The following is a 19,537-nucleotide window of genomic DNA, read 5'->3' on the forward strand; positions in this document are numbered from 1 at the left end:
AAGGGAGGGACATATATAGTGAAGGTAGTCAGGGAAGTGATGGAGTCCGGGTGAGTCTGGTGCGCGTAACGATGGAGCMGCCTGGTGACCTAGATGCCGGAGAGGGAGCACACGTGACAGTAACCCCTCCCCGAYGTGCGTCTCCAGCCGCAGGACGCCGACCAAAATGACGATCCCGGTGACCAGGAGCGAACCGGTCACCCCTGCTGATGCGCGCTAACCTGTCGCCGGCTGGGGTGCGGGAACCTGACAGAGCGGCTCAGGCAGTGGAGCCTGGCGAGCCGGTGGAAGCAGGCGATCTGGCGAAGGCATGAAAGCCCGACGAGCCGGCTGAGGCAGGGGAGCCTGGCGATCCGGCTGAGGCATGAGAGCCCGACGAGCCGGCTGAGGCAGGGGAGCCTGGCGATCCGGCTGAGTCATGAGAGCCCAACGATCCGGCTGAGGCAGGGAGCCTGGCGATCCGGCTGAGGCATGAGAGCCCGGCGATCCAGCTGAGGCATGAGAGCCTGACGACCCGGCGGAGGCAGAGGAGCCTGGCGATTATTTTAACTTTATTTAACTAGGCAAGTCAGTTAAGAACAAATTCTTATTTTCAATGACGGCCTAGGAACAGTGGGTTAACTGCCTTGTTCAGGGGCAGAACGACAGATTTTTACCTTGTCAGCTCGGGGATTCAATCTTGTAACCTTTCAGTTACTAGTCCAACACTCTAACCACTAGGCTACCTGCCGCCCCTTAGGCATGAGAGCCTGTAGCGGCTCCCGGACCTGACGTCATTCCCACCGAAACAAAAAAAACWAAAAACACTGATGCTTCCCTTAGGTGAGGCGTTATTCTATATTGAGTGCACTGAGAGTCAGGAAGCAAGATCAGGGAGTGAGTATTTTAATAAATAAACGCAACTAAATACAAAACAAGAAACACAAAACAACGCACAGACATGACACTGGAACAGAAACAATTATGCCTGGGGAAGGGAGTGACAAACGTAAGTTACTCAATACCCAGAAGAAAGAAATGATCTCACTCCAATACATTTTTTTATAGAAAGTTAGCAAAAATAGATACGATCTTGCTACCTTGGAAAGGAAAATACCTGTCTATTTGTGGGAAAATCACCCTGATTAACTCTTTAGTCATATCACAGTTTACCTATTTGCTTATGGTTTTGCCTACATCTAGTGACCTGCTTTTTAAATTATATTAACAAAAAATGTTTTATTTGTAATTGCAAGCCAGACAAATTTTAAAGGGCCTWTTTATATAACAAATATGAATTCGGAGGGCAGAAATKATTAAATATTACAGCATTAGACCTCTCACTAAAGGCATCAGTCATACAACAGTTATACTTAAATCCAAACTGGTTCTCTAGTAAATTGATAGGAATTTCTCATCCTTTGTTCAAGAATGGCCTTTTTCACTTTACTCAKATTACACCTGCTCACTTTCGGTTGTTTGAAAAGGAAAAAATCTCAAAAATATTACCACAAAAATGGAACAGGCAAGTAGAAGGGGAAAAAAGTAAGCAACTTGTATGTTGGCCCTGCATTAAATGGTTAAAGATAAGTGTAATAAATAAAAACATGTACCAATTTMATTTAAGGACCAAAAAACTGACAGCTGTCCCATATAAATTGCAAAATAGTTGGGAAGAGATTTTCGATGTACCCATTTCATAGCACATGGTTTATGAATTGATACGCAAAACAACGCTGGATTCAAAACTTCAATTTTTTTTTAAATTACTATACAACATTTTTGCAACCAATAGAATATTATATATATGGGGGATACAATCTTCCCAGCTCTGCAGATTTTGCTGTGAGGAGGCAGAGTCATTAGATCATTTATTTTGGTATTGTCCATATGTAGCTCGTTTTTGGTCACAGGTCCAGGAATGGCTGAAGAATTGCAACATTTGCCTAGAACTAACGCTGCAGATAGCAATACTGGGTTTGAAAAGCCATAGTCAATCAATCAATAATATWATTATTATTTTAGCAAAAACAAATATTTATAATTTACAATCTGTAGAAGCTATGAGAATAGAAAGGTTCAGTACTTTTGTGAAGTATAACAGCACAGTTGAAAAATATATGGCAAATAGAAATCCGAAATGGATGGTGTTAAGAGATAGATGGGAGGGGTTGAATGGAGCTGAAGGGTGGGACTAATAACAAGATAACCAATGTAAAACATACGAGGTCTGTAAAATGTATATAGGTTCAGAAGTTTTGTGAAATAGCACAGTTACAAATAGAAATCAAACTGGATGGCCATCAGAAATATAGGAAGGACTAAAAACAAACAAAATATAACTATTGTAAAATAGATTGTGTCTGTATAAAATAGATGTGTATAAGATGTATAAACTAAGTGTTTATTAGTTTAGCACACGTGACACCCAGCAAAATTATACTTGAGTAAAAGTCAATGTATTTGATTTCAAATACACTTAAGTATCAAAGTAAATGTACTTGCAAAATATACTTAAGAATCAAAAGTATAAAACATTTGAAATTGCTTATATTAAGCAAACCAAAATGGCGCAATTGTATTTTATTTTTTAATTTGTGGATAGCCAGGGGCACACTACAACACTTTGACATCATTTAAAAAAATAAAAATGTGTGTTTAGTGAGTCCACCAGATCAGAGGCAGTAAGGATGACCAGGGATGATCTGTTGATAAGTGTGAACATTTGAAAATGTTTCTGTCCTGCTAAGCATTCAAAATGTAATGAGTACTTTTGGGTGTCAGGGAAAATATATGGAGTAAAAAGTACATTATTTTCCTTAGGAATGTATTGAAGTAAAAGTTTGTGAAAATATAAATAGTAAAGTACAGACACCCCAAAAAATTTATTAAGTAGTACTTGAAAGTGTTTTTTCTTAAGTACTTTACACCACTGATTGTCATATGCTAAGATGTGTTTTTCTTAACAAACATAGAAATAACATAATGCAATATTCATGTTCATAAATAAGTCCTAGTAAAACACATACAGGGCGTTATATGAGTATAGAAACATTAGGAACACCTTCCTAAAATTGAATTGCACCCCCMTTTTTGCCCTCAGAACAGCCTCATTTCATTGTGGCATGGACTCTACAAGGTGTCGAAAGCATTCCACATGGATCCTGGCCCATGTTGACTCCAATGCTTCCCACAGTTGTGTCAAGTTGGCTGGATGTCCTTTGGGTGGTGGACCATTCTTGATAAACATGGGAAACCGTTGAGCGTGAAAAACCCAGCAGTATTGGAGATCTTGACACTCAATATTAGTGTTCCTTAAGTTTTGTGTACTCAGTGTATATAAACACAGGAAAATCTAGTTTTTTGACTGCACTGACATAAAGACATAAACACACCAATGAGTAGCCTCTCATATATTAACATACTACTATACTGCTGTGCCATTGTTGCATTTCTATTGCACACATAATTTCAGCTAATGTAGTACTGTGCTTTTTTCTGATCAAACACCAGTCAGTACAGTGTCAATCATCCTGTAATGACGACTGTAGGACAAGCAGCAACAGGGTCACTGTCAACACAGCTCACACTGTATATGGCCGGGGAAGCACACACTGTAGGCTGTCTCTCAAATAATACCCTATATTCCCCATATAGGGCATTATTTTCGACAAGGGTCCTATTCAGAACCCTCTGCGTGTCTAGTCAAAAGAAGTACACTCATTTGGGAATAGGGTATTAATTGAGACACAGGCGCCGTCTGCTCCTCTGTCCCATTGGGGAGACTCCTCTGTGTCTCCACARTGACTAGAGTGTATTATGCGGTTACACTCTTATTCTGATATGCCTTCACTGGCGCTTGCTCAGGAAGAGGATATCCATCATTAAAAGGAGGGATGCCCGTCAGATGTAAACGTCTCCATATGACTCCCCAAATAACAAGGCCATGCTCCATGACTGGGAGAAATGTCAGCCATTGCCCAATGGCGATTCGTCTTTGAATTGTTCGGAGGAAAGTGTCAAAGAGTACTGTGTCTAGTAAATAGCCTGGTTTCAAGTGCTTTTCTTCTTTATATATTTGTTATTTGCTGACATTTTATAGGTTTTTCGTATTGGTTGGTTTGTGTACCTTCCATCATGGAGAATAAGTCAAATAAATTACGTGGAAGAGGAATGAGTCAGACCCGTGGTAATGAAGATTTAATCACCCGGCATTCTAACTTGAATTATGAACCCAGTGTATCACATTATGGCCATTAGGGTCCACGGGCCCAAAGCCGTAAGCCACACATACGCACTCACACACACACACACACCATTTTACTGTGGCTCCCCTTCATCCCATGGACATTTATTACGTGTATTGAAAGGAAAGGACAGCTAATGGCACGTCAAGTGCACTCAGTCCTGTTGTTGTTCATTATTACTGGGCCGGTCTCCACCACTTTCCAACAAGCTAGGCTATTACCCCCGGAGAAGAGATGAATATATTTAGCTAACTTAATCCTGCCTCTGGTATGGATTCTAATAGTCCTATCGTAACCTTAGAAGTGTGGAGCGGTAAACACACAATGGTATAAACCGATGACCAAGTGGTTACATATACTGAGAGGTTTTTAACGTTGTGTAACATRTTCCAAGCTGAAAGTGTCTGTTTGGTTTCTTAATATTTTGCTCATCTTTGATTTTTCACATTCTCTTTATCTAAATCTCCATCTCCATCTGTACCTGTCGGCGCCTCTACCATGCTATTTTTCACAAAGCAAACGTTCCGCTCCGATGAAACGTCTCTATAGATTAGACCTAAATAGAGATCGAAATGTAAGTCCCTATTTCTGTCTGTTGACTTCTCTCCCTTTTGACCACACAATGCATCACAAACAGGGTTGACATTTCTCACTTTGCTACCAGTTTCTTATTTCGACTGTTCTATTTCTGACCAACCCTTCTATTTCTCACCTACAGTTTTATTTTATATCCTCTTCTACCCTGCAGTATAAAGTTTCAGGCTTTGAGCTCGGCACTATTGTCGTTGAGTATAAATAAACACCCAAAACCTCTGTATTTGCTTAATACGAACCATTTTTCGAATATATGATGCGTCATGATACATGTTGTTTACACCAATACGTGTTCACATATACTGAGTGTACAAATCATTAGGAACACCTTCCTGATATTGAGTTGCACCCCGTTTTGCCCCTCATAACAGCCTCAACTCATCGRGGCATGGACTAAAAGGTGTAGAAATCGTTTCACAGGGATGCTGGCCCATGTTGACTCCAATGCATCCCACAGTTATGTCAAGTTGGCTGGATGTCCTTTGGGTGGTGGACCATACTTGATACACATAGGAAACTGTCGCGCAGTTCATGACACACTCAAACCAGTGTGCCTGGCACCTACTGCCATACCCCATTCAAAGGCACTTAAATTGTCTTGCCAATTCACCCTCTGAATTGCCTCAAGGCTTAAAAATCATTATTTAACCTGTCTCCTCCCTTTCAATCACTGTTGATGTGGATTTAACAAGTGACATCAATAACGGATCCTAGCTTTCACCTGGATTATCCTGGTCAGTCTGTCATGGAAAGAGCAGGTGTTCCTAATGATTTGTGCGCTCAGTGTATATGCTTAGTAATCCCCAGCATTAAGCCCAAATGTTAAAGTTCAAGCTCACCACAGTTGAGTGCAGGAAGGAAGGTAGGTGAAAGCCCCTGTAAGTGTTAACCATTAATTAGAAGCATTAGAATAGAGGATGTGTCATGGTGCACATTGTTTACAACAGTACATGTTTACACACACAGCATCTGCTTTTCGAGGCTTAGTAATCCCCAGTACTTGGCCCAAGCTTGGCAAGACCTTGCTAAAAATGGAAACGTCACTCCAACATTTTCTCATTACCGTCATTAACCTTTCGGGATTGTGACTAGGCCATTAGGGCAGTAGACTAAGAGGGGTTAATGAGCTGACTACTAATAATTAGCCTAATTTATCTTCTTTTAAAGTCATGACACTAACTACCAATGCATTCTCTGTTCCCTACGTAACGTGTAATAATGCTTGTCCCTTTATTACAGTCGGATTAAAAAACTGAGCCATATATTCAGAAGAATAGCGATGATTCAGTACGAGGATCAGCACAACTGTAATGAAAACCCAAGCGCATAGAGGGTAGGAAACTAGAAAAAAAATACCTAGAATCCGATCGCTCCTCAATTCTATTTAGCAGTCAATGGGTGTTTCTCAATATGCATACTATCGTGCTCCACACTCTCATGCTCCAAGTGCATTCTCCGAGGACGTTCTCTTGAGTACGTTGTTGTGAGGAGGAGAGTGTGGCGAACGCATAAAACATTTCACTCCCCCTACTGTTTTACCTCACGCTGCATCTCYCCATTCACTGAACCTTATTCCAGCCAGGACAGTGGCAACAATAGAGACAAAATAAGATATACACAAAGCAAACGTTTAATTGCATAATTATCAGCTATATTTTATCACGTTTCAGGAGAAGACCCAGATGCAGACAGTGTCGAAGTAACACAAGTTTATTACTAGAACAGGGGGCAGGCAAAATGACATGTCAAGGGCTGGCAGAGGTCAGTAATTAGAGTCCATAAGGTACAGAACGGCAGGCAGTCTCGGGGTCAGGGCAGGCAGAGGTCAATAATCCAGGGTGGTGTGACAAGGTACAGAATGGCAGACAGGCTCAGGGTCAGGGCAGGCAGAATGGTCAAAACCGGGAAACTAGAAAACAGGAACTAGAAAAATACATGAGCAAGGGGAAAACGCTGGTAGGCTTGACGAACAAAACGATCTGGCAACAGACAGAGAACACAGGTATAAATACACTGGGGATAATGGGGAAGATGGGTGACACCTGGAGGGGGGTGGAGACGAGCACAAAGACAGGTGAAACAGATCAGGGTGTGACAGATATATGTGAATTGTGATAGCTGGCCAGCTAGCTAGTTAAACAGGCAACAGTAACCTATAACAGTCTCGCTCCAGCTCAAGAAAATGTTTGTAATTTTTACGTGGCTGCATCATATTTCTTTGCATACTTTCCGTTGAAGCTTGCATGGATGCATGCTTCAAAATATGTACAAATGGAGTACGCATTTGAGATGTGCCCTCCGTGTTCCGTTTCGCATACTTTGATTTGGACTCATACTACGACCCTCCCGTGCTCCAATTTGAATGCTCCGAGCACGGTAGTATGCAGTTTGAGAAACAGGCCATTTTTATCTGTTGAAAAATTAAGCCGTGATGTCACTGGTAGGCTAACAGCGTGAGTGAAGTATTGCGTGCAGCCAAAGTGATTTTGTCTTTAGTGCTGCAAGTATCATTCACATCACGAAATGATGCGCTTTGAAGCGACTAGGCTCGTAGGTACAATGCAGTGTGGTGTACTAGAGCTGTATGGAGCAGATAGGTCGGTGTTGCCTTTTGTCTGCATTGTGGGGAGTCATCTACTGGGAAAGATAGTACAACACAACATGGCTCAGCCACAGAGCAAGAGTGGATCCCACCGGTGGTTCTAGGCCTGTTGATTAGATCTCAACCAGGACAGAGAGGTGTAATCTCCGTTGGTTTGACACAGCGATAACGTTTTTGATTGGGGTTAAAGGAGAGGGGGAGAAAGTGATGGGAGGCACAAGTGTGTCAGACGGTCCCTGTACATAGGTGTCTTCTTGGTCTTTCAATGGAGAAACGGAGATAGGGATCCATCAGTGGGCTATTTCAAATAGGAAAAGGGATTATCGCCTTGTAGCACAGCTTTGATAAGATTTACAGGGATCCTGCTGGCTCTGAAGCCTGATAGGCTTGTTACAGTGGCAGCTCTGCCCACCAACAACCAAAACATACAGGTAGATGTGCATCTCGTTTCTGGAGCAGAACTGAATTACACAGACAGTCATTTGGAACATAATGGGATTTGACTGAATAGAAGTCGTTCTGAAATGAGTGCATTTCAAAGGAGTAGAAAAAGCAGGGCTTTCGTGAACATTTAAATCTCTAACAATAACAATTTGCTATTCAGAAATCCCAAGTAATAAATGCAAAATAATGGCATGGGGATATTGTTGATTTTGCTTTTCACTGTTAGTCCCTAATAATGTTTTGTGATTTCTTGATGAGTTGAGCTAGGTCTGAAAATGTGAAAAATAAATGAGAGCCTGATAATTAGTTTAAATTCACTGTAATAGAAGTGATATTGAATGTCTCTGATACATTTTAATCGGCAATAATTCGCGCCGCGGTAATTAGAGCAAAATAAACAGCGCATCTAAGCCACATCTATTGATGGTGGCAGTATTGTTATTATTCCTCCCCCGACTGCATTTAAATGAACAAAGCACCACCAGCATTCTAATAATTTCAATTCTTGCCACACACTAATTACACTTAGTTGGCAATGCTTTTCTTTGAACTGTCTCCAGAGATGTAACTTCCTGGGGAGATTCAAAGATCAGACACGGTATAAAAATGAAATACACAGGAGAGGATTCAACACAAATACACCATTTCATCAACAGTATATTCTTTTGTCTTCTCAGAGTAGTTTCTGTACGCTTTCCAAAGAAGTGGAGAGTAGAGTTGACGTTCCTCTTGAAGCCTATACTTTCTATAGCTAGAAATGAAGGTGCCCTGCCTGATTACATTGTTAGAGAAGGCTGGGGGGTTTATAAACATTGATGGAAGAGAACATCCATTAAATGGTTGTGCTTTTCTCTTTCCGCCTAGACTCAGAGCATGACTGAGTTGAGCCACATTGGACCTGATGATGCAAACTTAACCAGCGCTGCCACATGGCTAAGGGAAGCATTTAATCATTCACTACCGGTTAGTTTCTTGTAAACAAACATAGTATGACCAACACTTACGTAGCCTGTATATTTCCATGAACTATTAATTCAAAATCTTGTGATTTTCTGTCTTCTAACAATTCAAATATATTCATAACTCCCCCTTTCGTTTTATGAAATCATTATACACATTCATCCAGACTATCTTCTCTGTCATAGCAGTAATCCATCAACACCTCAATGTAATTTTGATCACCCGGGAAAAATTGGCCAGCGGGTGTGTGATACATTGACGTGGGGTTCAGCTATCCTGACAGAGAGTCACACCAGTATCCTCTCAGCCTCGAGCAGTTTTTAGATCATTTCTGTGAAAGGACATGTATTCGGGACGGGCACAGCAGGTGTGAAGTGGAAGCAAGCGGGGCATTTAGCTCCGTCGCCCACTCAAAGCAACGTCACAGTTGACTGAGAGAGGCCTGACATTTTTACAAAGGGAAGAGGGATGGAAGCCAATGCTTGGCGATGCATAGACCCACCATTGAGSTGTCCACCTTGAGAACAGGATGCGCTTCCATCCCTCAGAGCCTAGTTCCTATCTAGGTTTCTTCCTAGGTGCCTGCCTTTCTAGGGAGTTTTTCCTAGCCACATTATAAGTACTTTATGACTACTTCTGATTTTAAAAAGGATACATTTGATTGATTGATTGTCTGGGCTGTATGTCTGACCTGACAGCTGATCAGAAAGTGTTCCCTGTGGACTAGGGTAGCAGTCTAAAGGCGTCAGCATGCTTCAGTTCAGTCAATGACAACAAAGACTTTATTGAAGAATCCCTACTTTTACCAATCACCAACGAAGGGGCGTAGACTTCGGCTCCAAACTTCGGTTTGTCTCCAGAACAAGATGTGTGCGCTCGAACAACCCCGATCGAAGTCCAAAGCAAAGAAAAGCATCATAATGTCGTCATAATATATGSACGAACTCTACCGAACTGTCTCGGCTTGGAAGCATGCGGACGCCTTAAGCCGCTGCCTCCAGATCACATATCAGCATGCGTTCCAATCCAGCCCATTGTTCATTTAGCACACTCTCCTTCATTTATTTCCTCTCGACCTCTGTCCTATCCAATCAAACAAAAAATATGTGAGTAGTGGGACTTCCCCATTCCTTTAAATAGGAAAAGAGAAAGAAAACAGAGCGCTCCCATACAATAGGAGGATATGGGACTTCCTGTGGAACAGGAAAGAGTACTATCATGGCCCTACTGAGAGTCAGTGGTGTCAAGTACAATGCTAGGGGCTAATGATGGCCATTGACCACTAAGCAATTGGCACTGGAAAAGCTAGCGGAGCTGACTTTCCTCTTAAAACATAAGGGTACATTATGAAATGATATTCTATCCTTTACACACTTCTGAGATTCTACGTCATGTGCACAGAGTTCATCATGATTTCTGTTCAAACAGCTGTTAGAACCCTAGAGTTTGACACGACATCACAGTTGAGTTACCTTCCGAGGCAGAAACCATGGTCCATTCATGTGCAGGATTGAAATGTACCCGGGTCGATATAGATGATAAAGTTCAACATGGTGGATCACAATGAAAGCCATATATGAAACGCCATTGAAAAGTGACCCATTGATGATTTATGCTGTTTCCTCACTGCCGTTATTATGAGGCCTTCATTGTGGTTGAGGCCTGACTTTGAGGCTGGGGTTTGTAATAGATATTGACTTTATGCTGTGAGACTGTCACGGGTTTAAAGCAGTAGGCTACAGAGCCACTGATTTCTCTATGATTTTCTATAGGTGTTTTGCTATTTCTGTCTACTGAGATCCATGTATTTGTTCTTCGAGAAAACTCCCTTCCTTTGATGAATACGTTGCAGTTTGTAATGTGACTGCAGGGCATACAGTGCCAATAACACATTTGTAAAGTGAATCACTCAAAACGTGATACACTAAATCAGCTGCCTTTTTAAAGTGTATCATTTTCCCTGTGCCTCTGGCGTGGAAAGTCATTGTTTCAATTAATTAAAGAAAGAAATGAATCATAATCATAATCACAGAGGTACAGTAAGTAGTAGGCTATAGTTTCATTAGTTGACATAGTAGTTTCGACATCTAAGTATGGTTTTAACAATTCCATGGTGTTTGGTACTGCTGCAGGCCCTAATGTACATAAATACCTAATGACTTAGAGATCGCCAAGAGGACAGCTGAGAATATCTGCATCGGAAAAATTGTCTTTTCTCTGAGCTCAGGCTGCTCATAGGGAAGCAATATTTTCCTAGTTAGCCTTTCTTTATATGCCTGTGGGGCTACAGTAGCTCAGGCACATTCATCCTGCTGAAAAGGAGTACATTAGTATATGATGAAAGCATTTAAGATGGTTACCATGATGATACACACATGGTGATGTTTTCACTGACTGGTGAAATTGATGGTAAATTACACTCACCTGCCAGTTTATTAGCTACACCCATCTAGTACCAGGTCGGACCCCCCTTCACCTCCAGAACAGCCTGAATTCTTCCCATCCATGACAAAGGTCGACGAGTTGTGTGTTCCAAGATGCTGTTCTGCACACCACTGTTGTACTGCGCTGTTATTTGTCTGTTTGTGGCCCGCCTGTTAGCTCGCACGATTCTTTCCATTCTCCTTCAACCTGTCTCATCAACGAGCTGTTTTCACCCACAGGCCTGCCGCTGACTGGATGTTTTTCATTTGTAGCACCATTCTAGGTAAACTCTAGACACTGTCATGCGTGAAAAGCCCAGGAGGGCTGTCGTTTCTGAGGTACTGGATCCGTTGCGCCTGGCACCGATGAGCATACACGCTCAAAGTTGCTTAGGTCACTCATTTTGCCCATTCTAGCTGAATGCCTCGATGCCTGTCTGCTTGCTTTATATAAGAAGCCACGGCCACATGACTCACTGTATGTAGGAGCGATACATTTTTGTGAACGGGGTGGTGTACCTAATAAACTGTATATATTGTGCTGTAATATACACTGAGTGTACAAAACATTAAGAACACCTTCCTAATATTGAGTTGCTACCCCTTTTGGCCTCAGAAAAGCCTCAATTCGTCGGGGCATGGACTCTACAAGGTGTCGAAGGAACCTTGTGTTCCACAGGAATACTGGCCAATGTTGACTCCAATGCTTCCCACAATTGTGTCAAGTTGGCTGGATGTCCTTTGGGTGGTGGAGCATGCTTGATACACACGGGGAAAACCCAGCAGTGTTGCAGTTCTTGACTCAAACCTGTGTTCCTGGCAGCTACTACCAAAAGGCACTTCAATATTTTGCCTTGACCATTCACCCTCTGAATGGCATGCATACACAATCCAGGTCTCAATTGTTTCAATCCTTCATCTACACTGATTGAAGTGGATTAAAGTGACATTGACAAGGGATCATAGGTTTCACCTGGATTCCTCTGGTCAGCCTATGTAATTGATGTCAATGTGTTGTGCACTGGGTGTAGTTCAGTAAACATCTGTAGAGTGACTGCATGCGTAGGGCTTATAACTGAATGTATGTGTGTTTGTATCTCCCTATGCTTGTGTATGTTTGTGTACTGCATGCCTCTGTGCTTGGAAGTGCTGTAAAATAACAATTATCCTACGTGGTACGTTTAATAACGTAATAATGACGTTAGGCTGAAGATTAAGTTGGACATTAACTGTTACTATGAAAAGTGAACCGTTTTATTGGKCTGGATTGTGTTTATTGATTTTTGAACGTCTGTCACATCATTGTGTGAAATCGTTCATGAAATGATATGAGTTTAATCAGCTGTTATTGCTGTGGTGATGGGTCACCCACGCAGTCACCCATGCGCATACAAACAGACACACGTACACACACGCACGCACGCTCGCACACGCACAACCTGTGAATGGMCCTCTTTATACTGTAGGTAACCCATGATAAGATCATCTGGTATCCATGACACACATACACGGAATGTACAAAACATTTAGAACTCTGCTCTTTCCATGACATAGACTGGACCAGGTGAATCCAGGTGAAACCTATGATCCCTTATTGATGTCACTTGTTAATCCACTTCAATCAGTGAAGATGACCTGCCTCAGGTTAAAGAAGGATTTTCAAACCTTGAGACAATTGAGAGACGGATTGTGTATGTGTGCCATTCAGAGGGTGACTTTGAACTGTGTATGGTAGTAGGTGCCAACTCAATTTTAGGAAGATGTTCCTAATGTTTGGTATACCCAGTGTATGGAGGTGGTCTGTACAGTTTCAACTGACCGAACGGTTTGACCAGTGAGCCCAATCCTCTCTGTTTGTGTTTAATTTCAGCCAGAGGACTTGTCCACCTGGCCATGCTGTCAGAAACACAAATTTCATATCAAGTAATCAATGAAGCAGCCTTGACGGTGGACTGCAATAGGCCACCTGAGCAAAGCAGATTTCTCACCAGGATCAGACACAGTTGCAGGACACACACCACACACACACACACACTGTAGCGTAGATCAAGAGAGGGAAATATGTTTATTTTATTTTTTCTTCTTTAATTATAACTCTGTGCATTAGCATGGCTCTACCTCAGTCAGCTGTTACCAAGGTAACAACCCCCCCCCCCCCCCCCTTCTATCTATCTATCACTCACCGGCCACCTTCAGAAAACATGTAAATGGATGGAATTAGTAGTCGACGATGCCCTTTTCATATTACGAAATTAATTACTGTGGAGTCTATAAGAGGCTTTAATATCAGCTTTTCTTTGGTTGGCATATCAAAAGGTGTCTGGTGGAGATGGATTTTGGTGGGTAATTCTGTGTGATTGACAGCCTGAAAGATAGAACTAGGCCATGGAGAGATTGCTCTCTTTTCTGAGAAAAACATAATTGAACACTTGTTATCGACACACATTTATGAAAGTCTCGATCTCTCTGTCTCTCTCTTCTCTCTCTTAGCTGGCTACGTGGGACTCCGTCCATGGTCTGAATGGGAGCCTGAAGGAGAGTCGCATTGAGAACGGCATGCAAGGAGTGACTGTCAAAGTAGTAACACTACTGGTAAAGGAACAACTTGTGACTGTGTTACCATGTGCTGTGAATTGTAAACATGATCAATGGGGTTTCGCATGCGTGGAACACTGCTGCTGAAAACACAAGTATTTGATTCAGCACATGCACCTGGATTCATGTGGTAAGCTTCTCGATGTGATGTTGTGTTTGATTTGGTATAGGAGGATCCCTTCGTCATGGTGGCTGAGAACATCCTTGGTCAGCCAAAGCGGTACAAAGGCTTCTCCATCGACGTGCTCGACGCCTTGGCCAAGATCCTGGGCTTCAAGTACGAGATCTACCAGGTGGCCGACAGCAAATACGGCTCGCAGCTGCCTAATGGCTCCTGGAATGGAATGATCGGGGAGCTTATAAACAAAGTAAGGCTTTCTATATGGCACGTGTAACCTTCCGACCTGTCATATTACCCCCAGGGAAAGAATGCCATTTGAGACTACTAACCAACACAGTTTCAACATGGTTTCAGTCCCAACTCATCCCTGACTGACCGGGGGATGTTTGCTATAATTCCTCTCTGTCTGTCCCCGTAGAGAGCTGACCTAGCCGTGTCAGCCATTACCATCACTCCAGAGCGGGAGAGTGCGGTGGACTTCAGTAAGCGCTACATGGACTACTCTGTGGGGATCTTGCTGAGGAAACCAGAGGAGAAGATCAACATCTTCTCACTGTTCGCTCCGTTTGACCTGGCCGTGTGGGGTTGTATCGCTGCAGCCATCCCCGTGGTGGGAGTTCTCATCTTCCTKCTGAGCAGGATGCAGTCACTGAGGACCCAGAATCCTCCAGTGGCACACCAGCAGCCCGCCACACAGGCGTCCAACTCCCTGTACAGTGCTATCTGGATAGTCTATGGAGCCTTTGTACAGCAAGGTAGGACTAACAACTCTCCGATATACACATTTAGCTTTTATCTAAGGCAACATAGGCCATTTTATAGTAGAAAACGAATGATGTAATTTGTACGCATCAAATATTTAATGGGAAACATAAAATGTTAATGTGCTGGTACTGTATGTGTTATTTGTTGGTAACATTTAAAAATGCATGATTCATAAAAAATATCCTGTGACTATTTATGAACTATTTATGATAAGATGTTTTTACTTTCTAATGCACGGATAAACATCTAAGCCGATGTAGGTAATGAAAGGGATCCTGTGCATTACAAAGTTGCATAATACGATGAAAAAGTCCACACAGTTGTTTCTGAACCTATGTTGCTGTCTCATACATGTTACACATGCATGAGCTTGAGCTTGGTCCAACTCAAGCCCGGTGAGCTGAAGCCCGAACCCAGGCCCGGTACATCATCACAGAAATGAAATGAGCCCGAACACTAAAACACTAGAAAACAGTATATTGATTTAAACTGGTGTTGAGAATAATGCGGCGGAGGTGGGCGGCATCGGAGTGAGGAGACGAGGAGAAAGCCCGTGGGTCTAGAAAAAGCGCAGAGTGGAAAACTCTTAGTTATGATTGACTGAATTATGAACATATTGGTATGAAGTAAACTTATGCAATTGAAGGCATGTATCAAATTCTTGCTTTCACTGAAACTCCCAAAGTCATATCCAACCGTAATACTAATTTAAAGCAAGTCATGTGTGGTCACCTAGATGATGATTTCAGCACTGTTTTGATTGGGACAGCACCGCCGCACTGCTTTAAGACGAGTGGGGGACTTGTCTTGATAAATCAATACATTTTTTCACTGAATTTCCGTTTGGATATTTGTTAAGAATTATGTTGGGAAATGTTAGCTAAGTTGAGGTGAGTGCTCATGATCCTCTTTATTCTAGTTTGCTCATATATTAGCTGATCAGAACATAATGCTATCATGTTATGTAGTTTAACTAGTGGATTTTGCTCTTCAGTCACATAGTAGGCTGTCCAACTCTCAACCAAAAGCCTGTGACTTGTCTGATAATCAATCAATGTGATTTTTTTTTTACTGAATCTCTGTCTGTATATTTGGTTTATTGATTTCCGGGTGTGCAAGTGAAGGTGGTAGCTGCTTTAATTGTTTGCTCATCTATCACTGATCAGAAGCATATAGCATGAAATAATGTAGCGGAAATCAAGTGTATTATTTTGCTATCGACTCCTGTATCAGCCTTAATTTATCCACCATCGAGCTGTAAGAGCGCGTGCTGTTTTATCTGTCTTAACGTAACTTAGCCTACTTCAATATAATCAATCAATCGTTACATCATTACACAGCACATGAGTCATTCATAACTTAAAATACAATCAGGTATTTTTTATTTTGAAATGAAATAACAAAGAAGCCTTGAAAAAATGAAACAATAAATAAATAACTATTTATTTTCCGCCAAACATCCATTTGAATAAATTACTCAAAAGCCCCGTGTTTTGAATATATGTTTGATTAGGAAAACAGTTTGATCAGTTAGGAGTCTACTTTTGATAGTTTACAAGGTCCAGCAAGGCACATTAGTACAGTCATAGGGTGTATTTTGTTCGGATGTATCGGCATTAACAGATGCCAATGGAATATGGGCTTCTCCTGATACTGAGATGCGCTGCGTGTCGTCGTCTTGTGGATCATCATTCTCCCGAGTCATATCGCAATTCCAAACACTGCAAAAATCTGGAAAAAAAAGTTTTGCCATGGCCACAGATTTCTCTGACCCAGCCAATATTGGAATCCTGGCGCCTCTAGTGGCAGCTGCAGCTGAGAGAGAGACGGCGTAGGCTAAAAGGACACACAGTATTTTTCTTAACACAGCACGGCACGCCCGAAAACCGACCCGATTCAATTCACAGAATTTGAGGCCGGCCAGCTCTTATAAGTGAATTGATTCCTAATCAAACATGCCTTAAAAAAACAAGACCGGGCTGTTGGGTTCCGTCAGGTTCAGGCTGAGAACTCTTGTATACAGTCCATGTAACATAGTGATTGCATTTCAAGCTTGTTAAGCTCACAAGAACACAGTTAAGGTGCCTTTGAATAAAGAAAAGATAGGATATGTTGGTTGGATTCCAAGACTGGCAAAAGGACTAAATGAGTGTGTCAGCAAGTCCTGTTGAAACCCCAGCGACATCTATTACCTCCTGGCGGAGAGCCCATTGAACCCTTTTAAGCCTCTGTCCTGTTGGTCCTTCGCTACTGGACACTATTTCAAGTGGACACAATGGTTCGTTATAACCCCGTTTTTCCTTGAAAGTTATGGAACCTTTTTTTTGTGAACAATTATTTTTTATTGGGTCACATACCTCTGTCGCCAAACCCATAATATATATTTAAAAAATATATGTAAAAAAAGGTTTTAATCAAATTCAAATAAACTACACGCACTACACTAGAATACACACAGCGAAGTCATTTGCTAAAACAACACCGTCAAAGTAAGCATTTTAGATCACACACCTACATCATATTCAACAGAGATTTCTCTGTTTCCAAAGTGCTACGACTGGCTTTATTCATACGGGCAGTGGAGAACTCCAACATAATAGCATCCTGAAAGTATSCTAGCCATTTCCTCATACTGTATGAAAGTCATGTGATGGCAACCAATGCTGAACAACATGTTTTTTTGCAGCAGTCAACCCAGCCAGCCAAACTTTTCACTGTTTCTCATTCAGCTGCATACGTTAAGCAACAGCGGAATTGGTTCAATGGGTACAGTTTCATCAATCATGTCAGAGAGAATATACAACACTTTTCTCCAAACTCACAAACCTCTGGACAATCCCATATCATATGTTTGTATGTGCCAAGTGTATTGAGGTTACATAGGTCACAGTATAGGCTTTGAGCCTGTTTTGCATGAAATCTTACAAATCGTTTCCAGTACGATCTATGACAAAGTTTAAAATGAATTAATTGATGGTTTGGGTTCATTGATGAGTGAAATATATTTTCCCAGACATTCTCCCAATCAATACTTTTATTAGTTATTTTTTTATTTAACCTTTATTTAACTAGGCAAGTCAGTTAAGAATAAATTCTTATTTACAATCGTGGCCTACCCCAGCCAAACCCTTACCCGGGTGATGCTGGGCCAATTGTGCGSCGCCCTATTGGAATCCCAATCACCGCCGGTTGTGATACAGAATGGAATCGAACCAGGGTCTGTAGTGATGCCTCTAGTACTGAGATGCAGTAGCTTCATCACCACGCTGTCCCCTCCCCTCCAATAGCCTCATCATAGCCAGCCAAATAATTTACCCATGTTTTAACCATTGAAAGATCTTTTATTTTTTTATTTTTTTTTCACCTTTATTTAACCAGGTAGGCTAGTTGAGAACAAGTTCTCATTTACAACTGTGACCTGGCCAAGATAAAGCAAAGCAGTACRACACAAACAACAACATAGAGTTACACATGGAATAAACAAACATACAGTCAATAAAACAATAGAGAAAGTCTATATACAGTGTGTGCAAATGAGGTAGGATAAGGGGGGTGAGGCAATAAATAGGCCATAGTGGCAAAAGTATTACAATATGGCAAATTAAACACTGGGGTGATAGATGTGCAGAAGATAAGTGTACTGGGGTGCAAGTAGCGGTGCAAGTAGCGGTACTGGGGTGCAAAGGAGCAAAATAAATAACAATATGGTGATGAGGTAGTTGGATGGGCTATTTACAGGTGCAGTGATCTGTGAGCTGCTCTGACAGCTGGTGCTTAACGCTAGTGAGGGAGATATGAGTCTCCAGCTTCAGTGATTTTTGCAGTTCGTTCCAGTCATTGGCAGCAGAGAACTGGAAGGAAAGGCGGCCGAAGGAGGAATTGGCTTTGGGGGTGACCAGTGAAATATACCTGCTGGAGCGCGTGCTGCGGGTGGGTGCTGCTATGGTGACCAGTGAGCTGAGATAAGGCGGAGCTTTACCTAGCAATGACTTATAGATGACCTGGAGCCAGTGGGTTTGGCGACGGATATGAAGCGAGGGCCAGCCAACGAGAGCATACAGGTCGCAGTAGTGGGTAGTATATGGGGCTTTGGTGACAAAACAGATGGCACTGTGATAGACCTGTCTCTTATACACATCTAGATGTGTATAAGAGACAGGTATATGGGGCTTTGGTGACAAAACAGATGGCACTGTGATAGACTGCATCCAATTTGCTGAGTAGAGTGTTGGAGGCTATTTTGTAAATGACATCGCCGAAGTCAAGGATCGGTAGGATAGTCAGTTTTACWAGGGTATGTTTGGCAGCATGAGTGAAGGATGCTTTGTTGCGAAATAGGAAGCCGATTCTAGATTACATTTTGGATTGRAGATGCTTAATGTGAGTSTGCTTTAATAGTTGAAGATGAGAAAAAATAGGGGACACAAAACCTCTKGACGGGAATGTAAAAATCCACTATCACCGGGTGCCTTCCCAAACGTGTAMCCCATGGGACCCCATAGGCACGAAGCGCTGACCGCAGTCTGAGATATAGAAAGAATGACGACCCTGGCAAATCAAAAGAAAGAGTTCCTGAAAACTAAAGAGACCCTTTGAGTTGAATATATCCCGTAGATTATTGACCCTTTTTTCAGACCAGGCTCTAGACTCAAAGGTTAATTACCGTAAATAATAGTCTTGTAACRGCATGGAGAATAATGGAGATGCAACTTCCAATTACCACCTACACACTTCTCAACCTTCCTAAAATCCTCTATTGTATTAGAAATAATAGAACCAAAATACAGCATGCATTTCTTATTAGATA

At 41.9% G+C, this 19,537-nt stretch overlaps 1 protein-coding gene across 2 annotated transcripts in view; it reads left to right on the plus strand.

Annotated features, from left to right (window-relative positions):
- Nucleotides 1-19,537, plus strand: part of LOC111967743 (glutamate receptor ionotropic, delta-1-like) — a 432,695-nt gene that overhangs the window by 354,585 nt on the left and 58,573 nt on the right. For both annotated transcript variants that reach the window (XM_070444887.1, XM_023993063.1), the window contains exons 9-11: nt 13,740-13,841; nt 14,015-14,212; nt 14,384-14,720. In XM_070444887.1, coding sequence (XP_070300988.1) covers nt 13,740-13,841; nt 14,015-14,212; nt 14,384-14,720 — 637 coding nt within the window. The remainder of the gene's footprint in view (nt 1-13,739; nt 13,842-14,014; nt 14,213-14,383; nt 14,721-19,537) is intronic.

This window comes from Salvelinus sp. IW2-2015, linkage group LG8 (assembly GCF_002910315.2).
Source record: "Salvelinus sp. IW2-2015 linkage group LG8, ASM291031v2, whole genome shotgun sequence".
In the NCBI taxonomy this organism is placed as follows: Eukaryota; Metazoa; Chordata; class Actinopteri; order Salmoniformes; family Salmonidae; genus Salvelinus; species Salvelinus sp. IW2-2015.